At 38.4% G+C, this 19,629-nt stretch overlaps 1 protein-coding gene across 4 annotated transcripts in view; it reads left to right on the forward strand.

Annotated features, from left to right (window-relative positions):
* Nucleotides 1–19,629, forward strand: part of rap1gap2a (RAP1 GTPase activating protein 2a) — a 95,826-nt gene that overhangs the window by 4,089 nt on the left and 72,108 nt on the right. For 2 of the 4 annotated variants that reach the window (XM_032567094.1, XM_032567095.1), the window contains exon 2: nt 16,833–16,868. The exons of 1 other annotated variant lie outside the window; for it this stretch is intronic. In XM_032567094.1, the coding sequence (XP_032422985.1) occupies nt 16,833–16,868 (36 nt within the window). Of the gene's footprint in view, nt 1–12,274; nt 12,619–16,832; nt 16,869–19,629 lie in introns of those variants that run through there. One more of the 4 variants, XM_032567099.1, reaches the window with a different exon arrangement.

A 19,629-nucleotide genomic window follows, 5' to 3' on the forward strand; every position in this document is an offset into this window, starting at 1 on the left:
TCCCTCCCAAACAACCAGTTGAAATATGGAAAGTGTGTAGTGGTTGCTATGGAGATTCGGTGACACCCCCCAAGATGTCTTTTTTTTTTTTTTTTTTTTGCTGGAACTGTCTAACAAGAAGCTTTGGAAATGTTTTTATTTTCTCCTTTGTCGTCCTGCTCCACCCTAGAGGCCAGTGACTAAAAGAAACATGTCTCTGTCACCTCATATTTATACTCCACTGAAACAGAAAACCATGGATTAATAATTTCATAATTTCTCTTTGTCTGTATTACAAATTCTTCTTGTTTTTACAAGATGCTAAATGTGTTAAGATTTTCTGATCATATGAGCAGAAATGTTATTTGAAATCCAACCACCTGTTTCAGTTTACTTCACTGGAAATGTAATTTAGGGAAGCCAAGATGCAGTAGAAATTATACAATCTGTCACCGTTTCGCTTCAGCACAAAGACAGCTTGTCAATATGCTTATACTGCTGTTATAAAAAATGTCCTGAGCTCAGGCAGGCAGCCTTGAAGTGCAGCCTGAGACTGCTGACTTTGGAGTTTTAATTTAGACATCAAAGCACCTTAATCATCACATCAACCAAAAGAGGCAAAAAAAAAGAGACACTTGACACAGCAGGCCCAGACTAAAGGGCTTGACAAATTATCGTTCTGCAGAGCCAAGAGGATGACTGGTTCTGTCAGCATCAAGGTGTCCTTTTTGCTGTTCATTCCTGCGTGGACAGATAGTGGCTAATCTGCAGCGTTCAGGATGAATGAAGTCAGGGTTTGTCACATTGACTTAATTGCCTGTTCACAGATGTTGGAATTCAACTAATGTCAAGATATGTTCCTCATTTCCCCATCTCTGCTTGTCATTATTATTCTGGTTCATAATCTCACCTTTATGTTTTGGTCCAACTCTGTTTCATTTGTCTACCTGCACTGCAAAGAATTGCCTTCTGCACCAAACGGCAATCCTCCTTCCTCACTTATTGTGATTTACCCGCTTCCTTTGACTTTAATTTAGAATGTAATAAGCTCAATTCTTTTTCCTGCACCAACTTTTGTAAGGAAATCAATGCAAACTCTGATACAGTGACAAATGAGTCCCCCGCTGCAGAGGGGCATTCGCTTGAAACCACCGCAGCGTGTTTGGATTTGTGTGTTTTCCATTAAGTGGAAAATGAAATGCTGGGGAGGAAATTGCCCTGTTCTCAGGGTGAACCTGATTAAACTATTTTTCTCTGGACTGAATGCTTGCATGTCCCCAACAGTTGATGTTTTTCATCCAGCGTTTGTGTCACAGCGTATTTGTGTGTTGGCCTCCAAAGCAAGCGTGTAAATTAACTGGATGTTTGACTCTGATCAATGTAGCCTGGAAGAGTGCAAACTGGTGCATAGGGAGGATGAAGGCAGCTGTGGAAGCTGTGAGTGGAGCAGGTTGTGTGTGTGGGGGGGGTGCGCATGCATCATTCACAGCGTGTTAAGTTTAGTGTGCAAATTTGCGTGTGATTATATGAGAACATGAATGTGCACACACATCAGGATGAGTGAGTGAAAGCATTTTGAGTGCACAAAAATTTTGGCTGTCTGTCGTTGCACTTATGGATATACACTCATTGGGGTGTGTGGAGGGGGGCGTGTGTGTGTGTGAGAGAGAGAGATCTAGAAGAGTGGGCGTTGGGTGGGCTAACTGTCACTTCCATTAAAATCCACCAACAGAGAGAATAACTGTAGGGGCAGATGTAGGGAAATAAAAATAGATTCTAAGGTTTAGACAACACTGGGAACAAGATGACAGAAGAAATATATGGTACCAAGAAGGGAGGAAAGGTTAGTTCCCAAGCGTTCTCCCTGATGATTGAGAGATGAGTTCCACGTCTCACATCTGCACTAGGTCATAAGCACAGGTCTCCAAAGATACATGCACACATCTCCGTATTGCACGTCACCTCTGGTTTTTGAAAGTTTTTTCAAAAGTGGTGCCTCTTATGATTTTATACTGGTTTGTTGTTTCATTTACACAAAACATGTTAAAAGTAAGAAAAGCTGCAGGTGAGCTCTAAGGTTCTGTTTGTGGCATCATTGTATTTTATTTAATAAAAACAAACCTACAGTATTTTGAAAAAGTATTAATGTGTGGACAATGTACTTTTCCACATTTTGTCCAACCTCAACTATAGAGTTCAGTATAGGTGTTTGTTTCTTATTAGTCATGTTTTATTTTAATTGTTCAGTACACCACTTAAGTAGCATTGCATGTGTAAAGTGCCCTATTAATGAAGATTGAATGATTGATTGTAATTTACAGCAAGTTTTTTATTTATTTATTTATTTTTCAAATGAACATTGCAACAACTTTATAGTGATACCCCAAAATAAACATTAGTGCAACCAGTTGCCTCCAGAAGTCACCAATTTAGTAAAAAGGATCCATTTTCCACTAACATATTCCAGTGAAAGGTTAGATTTTCAAAGGTATCAAAAGGGGAGAATATGTCTTTAGGTAAAAGTTGTTTTGGAGAGTTGGACATCTTGCATTAGGAAAACTTGCACATCAACCTGTTTATTCACACTGAAACATTTTGCACGACATTGTGCTGTGGGCATTCTTTTCTCTAGCAGGGACAGAGAAACTGATCATGATGAGAAGATTGAGCTAAAGGCAGTTATCCTGAAAAAAAGTGTTAGATGCTGTAAATGTTTATACCAGAGGAAGGATTCAACTTCCAGCAAGATGACAATGTTGACATTCAGCCAAAGCCGCATGGGATGTTTTATTTTAAAGACTATTCCTGCCCTGTGTTAGAATGGCCCAGTCAAAGTTCAGCTCTAAAATCAGTTGACTATCTGTGCAAAGGATGAAAACTGAAGTTCAAATTGAGATTGGGTGAAGATTGGGGAGATCTCTAGATGTGCAGCTCTTAAGAAGGAACCTTAAAACATGCGCATTGGAAAGGTGCAGCAGGAATTCAAGTCACACTTTACAGATTTTTAATTTTAAAGGAAAATGTTACAACCTCATTTTTTTTTCTACCTCACAACTGTGCATTGACTAACGCATTGAATTTTGTGATTGTAGCATGACCAAATGTAGAAAAGTTAAAGTAGTTAGACATTTTTGCATGGTTCTGTATATGGTGAGAATGATTTTTGATGGTATTTACAAAATTTCAAATAAAATATCTTTGTTTTGTTTATTTCTTTGCTTTAATGTGATATACTATCGTTTATGCCCCCCATTCTGAATTGTGGGTCCATCCTCTTGACTATATTAATCCTTAAGCACTTGGGAAACTGATTATTACAGGTTATGCCTCGTAGGTGAAAAAGAGAGAATAAAGTTCATATTTCAGGCTAGCGTAAGGCTAGAAATAGTTACATAGCGAAAATATTTCAGCATAAAAAATGGAATAAGGGAATGTTATTTTATAAGAACAACAGTTCAGCAGCTGAGGGAAAAGAGGCTGTCTAAGAGTCTGGCTGTTTTGGCACCAAGATGATTTCTTATGAACACATGAGTGTGAATCAATAGTTTTTCTGTTCTTGTGTGTTGGATCCTTATGCCACTGACACAGATTGGTAGATTACATGATAAGAAACGCCAGGACACTTCTGGGTAAAATATGTGGTATTCGTTCAGCTGTCAGGTTTGCTCCCTCTGTGCTGCTTATCTGTGTGCGTCCCGGTTGGTGTCATGATCGATGGTGATGGATGCTGATGAGACAGGAGCCATTAAAGCAGAACATCAGCTCCGTCTTTATTTCAGTGGCCCTCCTGGAAAACCTCATATAGCCGAGTAACGTATTAGAAACAGAAGGGAGAGACAGAGGGAGGCAATGGAGCGATAAATGAAGGCAGAAAAAAACACTCTCTCTCTCATCTTTGCACGTTTATGTCACCCTGTGGGACTCAGTCTAATGGTTAAATGCATTACAACGTGGTGAGAGGAGATAGGGAATACTTGGGGAGACATTGAGAAAGGGGTGGGGGGAGAAGTAATAAAGATGGCAACATCACGTCTAGGATGGAGTCTCATGGCCACTGGTGACAGAAAGTTATGAAGGAAGTGGGAGAGGAATAAAAGCAAAATAAGACAAATGGGAGAAAGAGTAAGCTGAGACGGAGCATGAATTTATGAAGACAAAATATATTAGATTACTGAGCCTGTGGTGGATTTACTTTACATACATAATACACCCGTGTAGGCTTAGTAAAGGTCATGAGCTGTTTGCTCATTACATAAATATCCTCCTAAAAAGTCTTTCTGTTCATTATATATGTACATATGTCCCGATAATGGTGAGCGGGTTTCCACTCCTCTGTTTTGCAGTGTAACAGCTGTAAGAAAATACTGATGCCATAAGTGTGGTTAATGGTGCAGCAGTCTAATTCACAGCTTCCCATTCAGTGTTAAAGTGAAGGCTTTTTCTTTATTATTTTAAGGAATCAAAAAACTGAGGTGGGTAATTCTACACTAAACAGAAATTCTTCAAAACACCAACTGAGGATCATGAAACCTTTTTCCAACTTCAAAAATTATGCAAAAAGAAGAGGCTCTTCTGGCCTCTGGACCACCTCCCACAATTCACAATTGTGGGAGGTGGTCCAATCACAAATTGTGCACTGGACTAATCATTGGTCACAGATTCTAAAAACACACATATTTACAAAACCATTCACTGGCCATTCGGACATACTCAATGTTATTTTGTACCAGAGGTCAGACATATCGGATTCAAAAGTTTTCTTATCACAATCTGAGAAAAAAAGGAAATGACAAGCTCTTGAATTTACTTCATATTATAAATATTATTTTATCCATTTGTAATTTGGCTCAATTCTTGTGGGTCTATAGGTGATTAAAATAAGAAGCTTTCTTAAAGTGCATACATTTTTAATACTTTATGCTGCAGTCTGTTTCAGCATAAAACAGATTTATGTCATGTGGTGTGGTGAGGGTTGGTGAGGCAGACGCTGTAGACCCAGGATGTGGTAAATTAATGGTTTTAATGATAAATGTCCAGCAAAACACAGTCCAAAATAACGGGCAGCACGGCCGAGCGGAAACCAGGGCTCGACACCGGTAGCAACCGTAAAAAGGAATGGGCAACGGAACAACACGAACGCACATCAGACAAGGACCCGACGAGGAACAAAGAACACAGGTGGAGTTAAATACACGGGAGGGTAATCACAGAGACGAGACACACCTGGGAACAATCAAGGGGAGGACAGGACAACGAAGAGACGCAAGGACACAAAAAACTCTAAATGAACACAGAAAACACAGATCCTGACAATTTATATAAAGATCTGATAAAATTTTAATACTTATGGACTCAAGTAAATTACGAACATACTGACACTTAAAGAATTGTGAAAAATTATATTAAATTTGTGTGCCTTTGAGATCTGCTGTTTAAATATTACCTTTATTTTTCTTTGTCACAGTTTATTTCTCACTTTTCTCCACCACCCACACTCACACCTGCACTAGAGAAAGTCAACACAGAGTAGAGATTAATAAAAACCATTTGTTCAGAAATACTTTTCTCTGACATCTCACACTCATCACGTCTATTTCTGAATCACAAAGGACACAGCAAACCCATTAAACCCGTCTTTGCCTGTGCATCATTAAACTTCAAACAAAGTGCACCATGCAGGCATGATACCAGTCAGTGTATTATTCCGTCTGAACTTTGTGAAAAATCAAACCTCTTTCACTTCTTGCAAAGACACTGATCACACAGAGCAGTGTTGGCATCAGTGTGTCCTTCTAACAAGCACTTAGCAGAGCAGCAGCCTGCACTGTGACCTGAAGACATTGCCCAACTGGTTGATGTGACGTCATTCAGCCCACTTACCAACACTTGTGGTCACGGAAAATGTGGCGTTTGTTTTGGTGTGAGCGCATGTTTCCCATTTGAGGACAAAGTGAAGAGAGATGATTAATATTCTTTTTTTTTTTTTCTAGAGTTGTCTTATAAATGTCAACATACTCACAAGAAGATCACAAAGCAGCTACAGTTATCTGAACCAGATTACTGTGGCTGTTTTAAACTCACTGTAATTAGTCAAACTAAGTAAAAATAAGCAAATTTTTTAAAATCTCAGCAGCAGTGTAATGATAAAATGCCATTTCTTATTCTGAAAGAAACATAAATAGCATTTATTTCCATTCTAATGTCCTTTATTACCGTGGAGATTAGCTAATTGGGTAGTGACTGTGTATGTCTTATGTTAAACAAGATTCAGTCACTCATGATCAATCCTCAGCAGTATTTGTTGTATTTCTTTTTACCTTGAGTTCTTGTTCTTATTCTGCTTTCATCAAATATAACTCTCGTCTTGACTTACTGGCATTCGCAGATGCTGACTGCAGATTGAAGGTTTGTGCATGTCTGCAATTCTTTACTGAAAGACTATAGCGATTTTGAATGAATGCATGTAAAGACTGAGCACAGCTAACCCGCACTGAATTGGTTGTTACAGGAATATTTCTAAAGTTGCAAAGAGAAAACCATCTGGTAATTTATGTGGATGGTGCAGCAGTGATGACTGGCAAAAAACACGGAGTTGCATCATGGAATAAATCTATCAATGCAAGGATTGTGGCACGTACCTGGCTTATAAAGACATGAAAAATATATGACGAAACCAAATCTTGATCACAAATACCAGTGTGGTAGTTGTGATCTAGAGCTTTGCAATCATGTTTGTTTGGTCAACTTTGCTAAAATCTGAATGATGGATATGACGCACAACTATGTCAGATACCATGGCTGTCTCAGGAGAGAGATTTGGAGTGACTTTTTCTGTGACACAGTCCAGCGAAATCCCTGAATTCATGACAGAAGAAAAATCAATACTGCATAATTTTTCGTTGACTCGAAATGTGTTTCCAGCTTGGCAAATTTTGCAGACATTTTCAACATACTGATCAGCCTCAACCTCTCAATCCACTATCTACTATCCTTTGTCAGAGACAAAATCACTGCTTTTATGAAGACCAATAGAGAAGAAGGATGCAAGATGGAATAACAAAGATGTACAAAGGAATGTCAAAAGGAACCCAATGTCCCTGTTTGAGCACTTAAACTGTTACTTCACTGATGTCAACACTGATGTCTGGGATTGGGGCATGATACATTTTCACCAGCTGTAGCAGAAAATGGTAAGGCAGAGGAGCAGCTCTTGGTGTTATTCTGTGACTTAGCACTGAAGGCCAGATTCCATCAGGCAAGTCATGTCTCTCTCTCAAATTACTGTCATGGGTTGCTGAGGCTATGCAAATATTGCTCGCCTTTACCTATGTGAATCATCATTTTTAACTCTGACTGTAATGAAGAATAAGTACAGGGCTCATTTACAAGTGGAAGATGATCTGAGCTTCCGTTTATCATCCGTCCCTCCGAGAATAGAGACACTGCTGTGAGAGACTGGCTCATTTTTCACACTTATTCAGGAAGTTACTGAGGTTCGTGATGACTGGATCAACTGAATGTAATAAAGGCCAAAGCAAATATTTGATGAGGCTAAATAAGTAATATATTGATTGTGTTAATATTAAACCAATTAAAAAGTATTTATACTGATGGCTAAGACTGAATAGGCTCAATTGAATTTATCCAGTGTTTACTCTGTAAATTTTTGGAAGCTTTAAGATTTGATATTTGAAAAAAAGACAATGAGCTAAATTGTAGCTTGAATAATGTGTCCCATGTTAATGTGTTATATAATTTAATTACTATAAAGTCTACATTTCTATGAAACAGATTGGGAGCATTTTTTAATGGATAGTTCCTACAGTGAGTACAAAATGCAGCTTTAAACTGTAATCAGTTTGAGGATTGTAAGAGTGTCCTTAAGTTTGAGAACCCTTGATGTAAGCATATCTTCCACCTAAGCTATGATATCGGTAGCTCCTCCAGAGTTACTAGTTACTCTTGGTTGCTTCACTGATTAAAGCTCTGCTGCTTCAGATTGTGAGCATCCATGTCTTTATAGGTTTGTAGTTAGGCCATGCCATTTCAGTTTCCAGTTTATTGATATTATATGAATTATAAGCTAACTCTACTTTAAACATTTCCACATCTTTCTGTCTAACCTGCTGTGTTCTTTGGTCTTCATAAGGCTGTGTGTTCACTAATGTCCTCTAAAAAACCTGAGGCCTCACAGAACATCTGGAGTCGCAATGAAAATCACAACAATACTCTTTACTAATAAGGAAGGCATTTGAAAGCAATGGGTTACACTGGGCTTTATTTAGGGTTGTCACAATAAACCACATTTGGTTTTAAAGTCCTTTCGATATCCTTCAATAGTTGTAGCATCCCAAAGAAGAGATGCTATAAACGGATAAAGTTTAGAATAACATATTTTAATGTAACATTTCAAAAACTGTAGCATCATGTAATGCTACCTCTGTCTCCAGGGTTTAGTGAAGGATAAGGTCAGTAACCCTTTTAGAGTGTTATTACCATATGAAAGAGTCTACAACATGCAGCCTGACACTACATAGCAACACAAGCAGCAAACCAAGCCCAGAGTACCACTCAGAATACTGATAGAATGGTATCTTACTGCAGTTTTATTCTCAATGTCATTTTGCTCATCTATCATAGGTATATGGTAAGAATATTAGGTGTAACTTCATACCAAGTAATCAAAAAAGCAAATCAAATCAAATTTTATTTGTATAGCACATTTCAGCAGCAAGGCATTTCAAAGTGCTTTACATCATATCAAACACAGAAACACAATGCAACATAGAATCAACAATCAAAACACAACATTAAGTCAGGTTCCATCAATACATTTTTAACTGATTACGTTTCAAATACAATCCTAAACAGGTGGGTTTTTAGTCGCGTTTGCGTCCATAGAAGGTTTACCTGTTACCTGTTACCTGTAATGCATCAAACTAGCCCAACACTGCACCATAAATTAAATTCTGCATAAATTACCTTGGTTGTTTAATGCACCTGTCCAATCATGTTGTGGTAATGCTGCGTTCCTCTGCTGACTAACTTTTGTGTGTTTTGCAATATTATAAATTAGATTTTTTTGAGCAGTTTGATATAGATTTTTACCTGCTTTAGAAAACTCGTTAAAGCAAAAATGATAAGTAATGGCACAAATGCTGTAAGATACCAACCTTTGCAGTTGTGCGCTGTCTGCTGTAATTTATTTGCAATTTAGTCGCAATGTAGTGGCAACCGATGAAAATGTTCTTCCATTTTAAGAGTGAAGAAAACCATGATTTCAGAAGCATTTAGGTCTTAAAACCCTTCGTTACCACGCAGGATTTCAGGGCTATGTTCCCTCTGACATTTTCTTTCACAGTTGGACTTTAATGAACATTATCACCTGTAAACCACTAGAGGGAGAGTGAGGTCTACATTCAGATTTGTCATTCTCACTTCACAGATATTGATTTTTTTAACAGCAGTCTCTCAGTTCCCCATTCCTATTTCATTTCTTTTGCTCATAATGGTATTCACAATCTTAGTGTCAGACTGATTCCTCTGCGTGTGCATGTGTGCACATCAACCCCACAACACACTAAGGAGGCATTCAGTCATGTACTCCCACACTTATAGAGATCGACTTTCAATAGCAATAAACTTATTTATTTCGAAGGCAAAGGGAAACCACATAAATAATTTAATTGAAAATGATCAAGAAAGCATTAGACTGTACCAGAACTATTTATCTGACATTTCATTTTCCAGCAATTATTGTTTTTATGTTAATTTAGTTAAAAATTAAACCCTAATTACCATTAGAATCTCAAATGTGTTATTTCGGTCACAGGTTCCCTCAATCATTAAGTCTCTGCACTTCTCAACCTTCGTCACTGGCAGACAATTACTAGAGTTGAGCCAAGATCAAATATTTAAAATAATACACTGGAAAAGATAGAGGAAGCTGCCTTGATGCAGCTCTGTGGAAGCACACCATGTGCTTACAAATTTAAATTAGTTGAGTCCCAAACAGAAATGGGTACAGCTTATAAATGATCCCCACATTAAACCTTAAATCATAAACCACATTTCAGAATTCAAGTCTTGGTTTTACAGTACAGTATAAGATCCTCAAGGGATGTCCTAACTGGTGGACAAGAGAGTATGATATGTGAGAGAACTGAGGCCCAGTGAACATCAAAACAACTACACACACTAATACAAATGCTAACTTCATGACCTATATATTTCTAGTTTGAATTCTAGTGAAGATCATCACTAGTGTTGTACCACTTACTAGTGGAAAAAGAGAAAACTAATGAGTTTTCTCCATTTTCACAATTAATTTCTGATAGAAAATGACGTCTGACCATCTATGTAAACTGGCAGCCAAAATGCCCCATACTAACTCTAGAGGAGATGCAGAGATCTGCAGCTCAGGTGGGGGAATTTGTCAAAAGGAAAATTAGCAGTCATGCACCCCATAAATCTAGCCAAAATGCAGTGGCAACAGAAAGCTAGAAGAAGTCCCTTTTACAGTTTGCCATGAGCAATGCAAGGACACAGCAAACCAACTGAAAAAGCTGATCCAGTCAGACCAATATTGAACTTTTTAGTCTACATATAAAATGGTGTGAATAGCTGGTCACATCTTGAACACACCGACCTCACAGTGGAGCATGATGGTGGTAGCAACATGCAGTGGCCATTCTTTTTTTTTTTTTTTTCTTCACCAGAAAGAGAGAAGCTGGTTATAAGCAAAAGACATGAGACTAAGTCAAGGGATCACCTTCCAGCAGCACAACAACTCAAAGCAAACAGATAAACTGAATAGTTTAGATGATATTCACTGCTTATGGTGCGTTCACACCAAACGCGTTAAGCGCATCAAAAACCACGTGGAGGGCTCGTCAGGCGCGTCAGCTCTAGCCGTTCTTTTCTGTTGGACTCGTTCGGCGCTTTTGACGTGTCAAAAGCTCAAAACGGTTCAAATCGCTCGAAACGCGCCGCAACGGCCCTCATCTCGCCTCCACATAGACCTTGAATGTAACCTAGACGCGCCTGATGCTCAAAACGCGATTGGTGTGGACTTGTGTAAGACTGACACAATCAAACAGCAGATCGAAATACAAATGAGAATTTGTGACAAGATGAAATTGCTGCTGACAAATTCGCCATATACAATCTGATTGTGTATGCGTGAGTGGTTTTACAAAGATGAATGAGCAAAATAGTCATTACATAGATGCAAAGGATTAGTCGAATCCTGTATAAAACTTGCAGGAGGAATTAAAGTGAAACAAGCTTCTTCAGTGATTTACCTCAGGGGAACTCATACAATATATATATATTTTTAAAAAAAAAGTAAAACACATTGAAAGTTGTGACATTTCTGATTTAGTTGACAATAAAATCCCAATAAAATACATTTAATATGTGATACTAACTTGCCACAATGAGATGAAGTGCAGTCATGGCCTTGTAAGTGACTGCATAGACAAATAATCCACAGAAGATATATTCATCTATCTGCTGTGAAACTAATGTTTGACAGAGACAAAAAAAAAAAGAGTGGCGCTTCAGAAAAATAAAAACAGATTTTAGTTGTTTTGAGTCAACACTATTCTGAAACCTCTTCAGTTATTCTTTGGCAGTGCACCGGCTGCAACCCTGAAAGTGAGACCTCTGAAGTGAAGAGGAAGGGTGTAAGGAGGGACACTCCCTTTGGTCAGAGTGTGTGAGGTTTCTGGCTACATATAGCCTGCAAATATCTTCTGCTTGTGGTTTTGCTTGACTAATAAACTTTTAAGTGGAACACACTCCACTTAATGCAGTCCCCTGCAACTTACTTCTAATAGGTTACAAACTTAACTATAATTGCATATGGAGTTTGGTATTACATGAATATGTCTAGTAATACTATTCACATCAGATTAGAATATAAAGTTAATCTCTTATGCATGGAAAGTGTTTATTTAAATCTGGTCAGTGTATGAACTTATGTGGTTGCACTGTTATTTTTGTTTCTTTGTTGCTTTTACATGAATGCATCACTACCATCATTATGATTTACATAACAGTAACCATGTTTCCAGGTGTATAAAGATGACCAAAACAAAAACGTGTTGCAGTGTTGATGATGATGATTAGAGTCCCTAGCCACATTGTTTACACAGATCTTTGTGTGTGTGGGAAACAAACCCACAGAGTCAGATGGAGGCTGTGGCCCCTCCTTACCTCGCTCCTCCCCTCTGCTGACATGGGTATACCTGTATGTGTCAGTGTGTCACACTGTGTGTACAAGTTTAACAGGCTGTGAAAGCCAAAGAGCAAGCAGTGTTGCAGGAAAGTCGTTGACTGGTCAAGTGGGAAAGTGGAAAACGACCAGCCCCAGAGAGGCAGGTGAGAGAGAATAAGAAGAAAGAGAGAGAGAGAGAGTGGAAAAAGAAAGCAAATAGAGTGAAGACCAGAGAAGGAGGGAGGTAAAGAGATTGGGTCAGATAGAGACAAAGTGCAAGTGCACGTAGTATAGAGAGGAGGAGAGACTGACAGCAGAGCATTTCCCAAAGGAAGGAGGCTGAGAGCAAGAGGCTGAGAAGGTCAGACTGACAAAATGCTGAGGAGGAGAAGAAGTGCCACATTCAGTGGATTTGGATGGTATGTTGTTGCTTTTATGTTTCATGCTGTTCTTGTGTATGGTCACAGCTGTGACCATACACATGTCATGTCTATGGTCACACTCACTTTTAAAAGATACACATTGTTCCAATCTGCTGTGGCTGATGTTGGTGTGCAGCTCTGGGTGGTGCACAGATGTAAACTTATCTCATGAAAAGGAAGGATGGGTGGAGGGCTGTGTCACTATAGTCACACCTCTAACACTTTGTCCTGTTGTTTGTCAGCCTGCTTGTGTTTCTGTGAGAATGTACTGCTGTTTCACTCGGTGCTGTCTCCGCTTAGGGAGGGATTACAGCAGTCAACAGGCTGCTTTGTCTGACTGCTGTCTGTTGTTGCTACTGCTGCTGCTGTCCTGCCAGGACACTCAGCTCTCTTAATGTTCTCCTGCCTGAGAGAAGTTCCCATAATGCAGCACCATGGAAGCTGCCAGGAAGCCCATTTTAGGGCTTTATAGGCTCACACTGTTGGATGGAGTGGGTTGTTGTGCCGTTTCCCTTGTTGAAAGTCCTTTTGGACTGTGACACGTTGCTTCAGAGCACGTGCTTCAGAGCAACTCCACAACAACCCACATCTAAGCCAGAACTGTGTATCCTGCATGACGGGTTGCAGTAACCTGTATCAGATAGAGGTGGGGGTCACATTACATGTGGCAGAGGTAATTACAGACTATTGTGTTTAGAGATATCAAACCAAAACAAACTCGCAAGACATTGTAAAGATTAATAGAATATTTCTGCTGAAATGGATGTCAGTTATGGTCAGTTATTAGTTAGAACCAATTGGAGTAAAGCAAAATGTTTTTTTAGAGAAATATTTAAGAAACTCTGAAAATAGTTAACAGAAATGTTCTTTTGTGAGTCCATCGTTTTGTGAGGATGTTTATATCAAATTCTGGAATATCCCTTTGTACCAGTGCTGATCCCACCCAATCATAACAAAAAAATATCGACAGACTTACAATTTCATGATGATAATACTTTAAATGAGTAAATATTATTGTATTATTAAATGGCAATTCTTCCAGTTCAGATTCACTCTTCTGCATCAATTAAAGTGCCACCTACGAAAAAGAAGACTTTCAAGTTCATAAAAAAGTGAGAATAACCCAGTTTGTTTAACCATTAAGATAATGTTGTCTGTGTTTTAATTAGACCTGTTTCTATTTATTTGTGAGAACTTTTCACATAACATCCAACTAGCTCTGTGGAAGGCAAATTTTAATTCATCCCAAATTTGCATGACCAATGACTGGATCTCTTTCTTGCATTGAACTACGAACATTTGAGGATAAATTGTTTTGCCTGCTCTGCCTTATATACACATAACTTACAAATGGCTATTAAAATCTCCAAAATCACCCTTGATGAATTCTGTGTTTTTATTGTAGTTCACTACTGTAATAGATTGTTTAGAAACAGAATTACAGCACAAATATAACTTGATTATTCCCAAATATTTAAAACAAAATGAACCGAGTAATCAGAAGATTATATTTTACTTTTGTAAGATTTATTCCACATATGTTCTATATGCAATGCTAACTACACAAATATTGTATAAAATGTACTATACTATTTTAAACAACACAATAAACTCTGCACTGACTTCAAGCTGTAGTTCATGCTGCCACAAAAATATTGAAATAAGTGGGCTCCTGAAATATTCATGCAGAACCAGACCCAATATTCTTCTGACAGGTGGCAAGAAATTGACTTAAACAAGTTGTAAAGAGACTGACAAAAACAAGCTTCATTGAAAAGGAAACAAATAATATAACTCAGACATTACAAGAAAACTATGTAAATCTCCAACTGTAGCTTCACCAGACAGGTCTTTATTATTTTTCAACAAATGGTAGTTTTTCATTGTGACACTCATCTTCTATGAGGAAGACCTACAGCCTATAGAAAGTAGCCTCTGGATGTACTTGTTCTGTTTTTCCACATTCCTTCCAGACACCATTAAACCATTAAAATGCCATCCATCTACAAGAGTTTTTCAAAAATTATTTGATTCTTTTCACATTTTGTCAAAACCCCAATCCTTGAACTTAGTCATAAAAAAGATGGAAAATAATACATGATTTTGAAATTATTTTGAAATAAAATCTAAAAAGTGGAACGTGTTTTATAACTGCCTCCCCGAGTCAATACTGCTGTTTCCTTTAGTTGTCTGCTTCTCTTGTACTTCTCTTGATTGACATCTTTGCCCATTCTTTTTTATGAGTTAGCAGAATCTCATTCAGATTGAATGGGAAGTGTTTCTAATTTTGGACATTGTTGGAGCCTTTCTAACACATAAATAAGCTTTGATGTGACAAAGTTAATGTGCATCGTTACTTTTTTCCACTCAAAGTCTCACTACTTCCATGTCTGACCAAAGCATCTTCTTCCACATGTTTACCTTTTTCATGGAAACCCACATATATGACACTCTTTAAATAAGTGACTTCCTTTTTATTTAACTAAAGGTAAGACTTGTAGAGTATATGACTAATAATTGTAGTACTTAGAGGATGCTGTGCATCTCTTCAGCTCCTCCAGAGTTACCAAGACTTTCTTGACTGTTATTTAATTAATCTAATTAATGCTCTGCTAGCCCCATCTGTCAGATTACATGCCCAGGTATGCATTTTTAGGTGTGAAGTTGTATGATACACTTTACAGTTTTAGATAAGGAACTGAACTGACAGTATCCCAAGTTGTGAGATGCTCAAAACTTGGGAAATTGTCTGATAGCCTAACTCTCCATTATCAGGCTTCTATGGAGAGTAATATGAATACGTATAGTTTCTAGTTGATTGTAGTGGCTTTTATTTACGAGTATTGGAGCAAACAGAACTCAAAACACGAAACACTTTTCAGATTTCTATATGTAAAAGAATGTAGGCTTTTCCTTCCACCTTCCAATTTTGCAAAATAAACCCCTCAGAAGTTGTAATGTAACAAAATGTGAAAAACTCAAGACGTAAATATTTTTGCAAAACAGTGTATGTGGCATGCAAAGCAATAGTAAGAACATACATTAAGTCTCAGACTGTTAGCTTAGTATGCTAGGTCCTGTGTCTCTATATTTGGAACCTTGTTCAGAAAATAAAATTAACAACTGGGGCATCTTGACTTCACTGCTGCTGAATCTGAAGCAGAAGAACATTTTAGCAATGTAGTTAATCTAAATGTTTGACCTAATCTTAAACTACAAGTTTCATTAACTGTCCTAAGAGTAAGCCTATTTCCCTGAGATTTGAATATATTATAATAAAGAGTTATTATCTAGGTAACCAACCTTGCTTAGTGTATATCGGCTTTGTGTGAATCTTTGTTGATGTTATGGCGATGCGTCACCATCTGTGATATCCCTGAGAGCTGGAAGACATTCAAATTATATTTAAAGCATTGATGCTAGCAGCTACAGCTGTAAACATAGAATGCTTTGTGTGTTTACACAGTTAGCTACAACTGGCATTAGGTGCTCTGCATTAGAGCATTTATTCTGAGTTTGTCGCTCAGAACAGTTTGCTCTTCAGATTAATGGAATAAGAAATGATAGGAACATAAGAGAGGGATCCAGAAACACATGAATGGTAAAAAAAACAAACAAAAAACAGCTTTAATGTTTACCCTCACCATGTTTTTACCAGAAAGCTGCAAGTGAACCCAAACGTGAAAACAGAGTCCTGATTTCCCATGTTTATGGTATGAACAGCATGTATTGAAACAAGAAGAAGGCCCCTATAAACTCCAAGAGCGTTCAAAACCGGTCCAAGCAGATTGGAGTGAAATAACCTTGTTATGCGAAGCTGACTCTGCTTTCTGCCTCTGCTTTTATCAAAAATATTCTCTTGCCTGTACAGTGGTTGTGCCTCAGGCTTTGCTGCACCATTGAAAATTAGTGCATTCATTTTCACCTTTTGTGAGCTGCTTACTGTGGCTGCGGTGCAATATTTGAAGGCATGTAAATTTATACGGCCTGTCGTGTGCTCCAGAGAAGAGCCACATCAATTAAGACAAGATATGCTGCGGTTTAAAAGAGCCTCATGGAAATGAGGCTCTAAATCTAGGTCCTCATATTTCTTTGTTTCACTATAGATAAAATATGAGCTAATATTTTATAACTGGTGCCTTGAGAAATCAGTAATATTTCCTTTTTGTTTTTGTGTGTCTGCCTTTTTTTTTCTTCCACTTCTTCTCCAGGATTGACAAGTCCACTTTGTCTGCACTGAAAGGACGGTAAGTTCTTTCCTCATATCCTGATTGCAGGAATTCCTCAATGCTTAAGATTTATATGTTTGATATTCCAATATTTGTCTGCCACATAAAGATGCATAATAGATGTAATGTGCTTCTGGGAAAAATTCCTGGAAAGCACTGATGTATGTCAGCTCACCAACCTTCTGACCAAACTGCAGTAACTAACAAGCTTTTCCGTCTTTCCTTCCATTTCGCACTTTCAGCATTCTGACAAAAATTCTCAGACTGTTTAGTGTTGTGTCTTTTACTCAAACAACCCACAAGAAAAGACATCTTGAAATCAATACACACATCCTACTCACAAGATTGCGCTCAATCTTCTGAGTAGGATGCATTCTCAGGATCACATCAGTGAAAAATTAACTACGCGTTTCACTTCCGTCTTTCCCTCCCCACTTTTGAAATTAGAGCATGTGTCGAGTAAAAGTCACGCCTGTTTTGCCCTTATCAGGCACAGAGAGAACTTCAGCAAAAAGAAAAAGTCTTATAACACTTTTTCCTAAATGTTCCATCAGTTGGAATGAAAGGTGTTTTTCTGGCAATCACTATCACACCAAGACACTCGTTGCTGTGACAGTGTTCGGTAGCGTTCTCGGCTCAAACGCTACCGAAGTTGACCGAGGATGATGTCAGTTTCTCTGGATCTCTTCTAGTTGTTGCGGTTTACTCCCACATGCATGCTGCATGGGAGTTGCATTGTGGCCACTCACTGCTACCAAAATAGAAATTCACCCACAGGGTTTGACAAAGTCTCATTTAACATAATGGAGCTGCAAAAACAGTTTTATATAACTGGTCTTATTTGTTTGCTGCTAGGCGGTCTGAATTATGTTTGGTTCTTGCAGGAGTCTGATTCTGTGACCTCGCTCAGATGACAAACAGATGGCTCTTGTACTTCGCCTTGACTGAATTAAGTTCATGACATCATTTAATCAACATTTCTTAACAGATAAGATTGTTTGGTTGGCTTGTGGTTCACAAATAGGAAAAGTTGAGTAAAGGTGAGCATTCAGACAACGGTATGATTCTTTGCATGACATTCAGGAGGACTCTTGTTTGAGAGCAGCCCCCGTTTGTTAAGGCAAACTTCTCTCAGGCCCTGCTGAAGGAGGTTGCCCTAGTGATGAGTTGCAAGGGGCTTTTGTGTGAATTTCTGTGGAGGGTTTTGTATTAACACACACAGAAAAAACCGTCTGCCCAAGGAAAAACACAACTTTCGTAACCATCCTTCACTATGTTAACATTCAAACCTTTCATGTTTTGTCTGCAGTCTTCAGATGTCATCTTATCATCTGCTGTAGTCACAGTGGAATTTTAGCTATTATAACATGGGTGTAAAATAAGATGTAGCTTCTCAGCAGAACGTTCTAATTTCTACGCAGATTTCTGAGATATGTGAGGGGAATTCACCTTGTTTTGATAAAGGAATCTGTTTCTGGAAGTAAAATTAAATTAGCAAGGGATCTTTTATTTTCTAAGGCAAACCAAATATTTTCTTTAATATTTTCTCATACAACACAACACTACTACAGTGTTTATTGAAGGTCCCAGAGTCCTAGCTACTCAAGTATTGTTTGCTTTCAGTGCATCCACAGTAATTGATTCTCAACATGTATTGACAACAACAGTATTTAAAAATCAAGAACAAAATAAAAGTCCTTTTTTATTTCCTGGTGATTTGTAGACGTATTTCTACATCTCAAAGCTTTTTACATCATTAAGAGCAAAGATCTTATCATCAGCATGGCTGCTGAAAATCATCAGTCAAAGTTGAACTCTTTAATAATCCAGAACATGCCTATGGGACACTATTAAAATGCTGTACTGAGCCTCCAAATCCCTCAAGGACAACAACCCTGAAAACAACACATTCGGCACAGCTGCGTTTCTAAACAGAAACCAAACAGGTTCCTGGTTGGTGTGGAACCCCAAGCAGAACTCGTTTGTCCTCCATGTTCACAGAAATGGGCTTCGGTGTCTCCCCACCCGGCCCAAGTGCCGGATCTGGAGTGGCTCTGAATATGAATGAGTGAGTCGTGACTCCTACTTGAGCTGCTGCTCTGAGTGTGAGTGAGTGGTCCAGATGTTTGATCCAGGTAATAAATAAAAAAAAAGCACAGAGGAGAGCACTGTGGTGAAAAGACAAGCTCAAAAGGATATGAACAGACACAAGGTGGTGTGCAATCTGTTATCTGCAAAATTCTTCATTGTTCAACAAAGATTTTAAATATTGAAAATGTATTTTTGATTTGGGTTTTGTAAAACAAAGCACCTTCCATTATTAAAGCCCTTTTGCTCCATTACTCAGTTTTTCAGCTGAAATGAACTCCAAGCTTCAGTCGGCTGTTGGTTTCCTTAACTCTTAATGAAAAATGAACAAGGAGAAATCCACAGCGGGTAAAGCCCACACAGAAAGAGAAGAGGGGGAAAAAAGAAAGGTGAAATAGGGGGCAGAGTGGAAGGCCAGGGGAACACAGACATCAGATGGATTGCTCACTTAAAGGTCTCCCGGTTTTATCTTGTTCTTTCTTTCTTGCTTTGTCCTTCTCTGTGTGTTTTCTCCTCCTCTTTTGCTCTCTATTCTGCCTCAGTTCTCCAGCTGTCTGCACTCCCCTCTGCCATTAATCCCTCTGCTCTCTCTGCCTTCACTGGACACACAACACCTCATTAATACCTGCATAATCAAACCGGTGGATGTGTGCGGTCTGAGGGGGTGTCTGTGTGTGTGCAAACACATGCA

This window comes from Xiphophorus hellerii, chromosome 7 (assembly GCF_003331165.1).
Source record: "Xiphophorus hellerii strain 12219 chromosome 7, Xiphophorus_hellerii-4.1, whole genome shotgun sequence".
NCBI classification, from domain to species: Eukaryota; Metazoa; Chordata; class Actinopteri; order Cyprinodontiformes; family Poeciliidae; genus Xiphophorus; species Xiphophorus hellerii.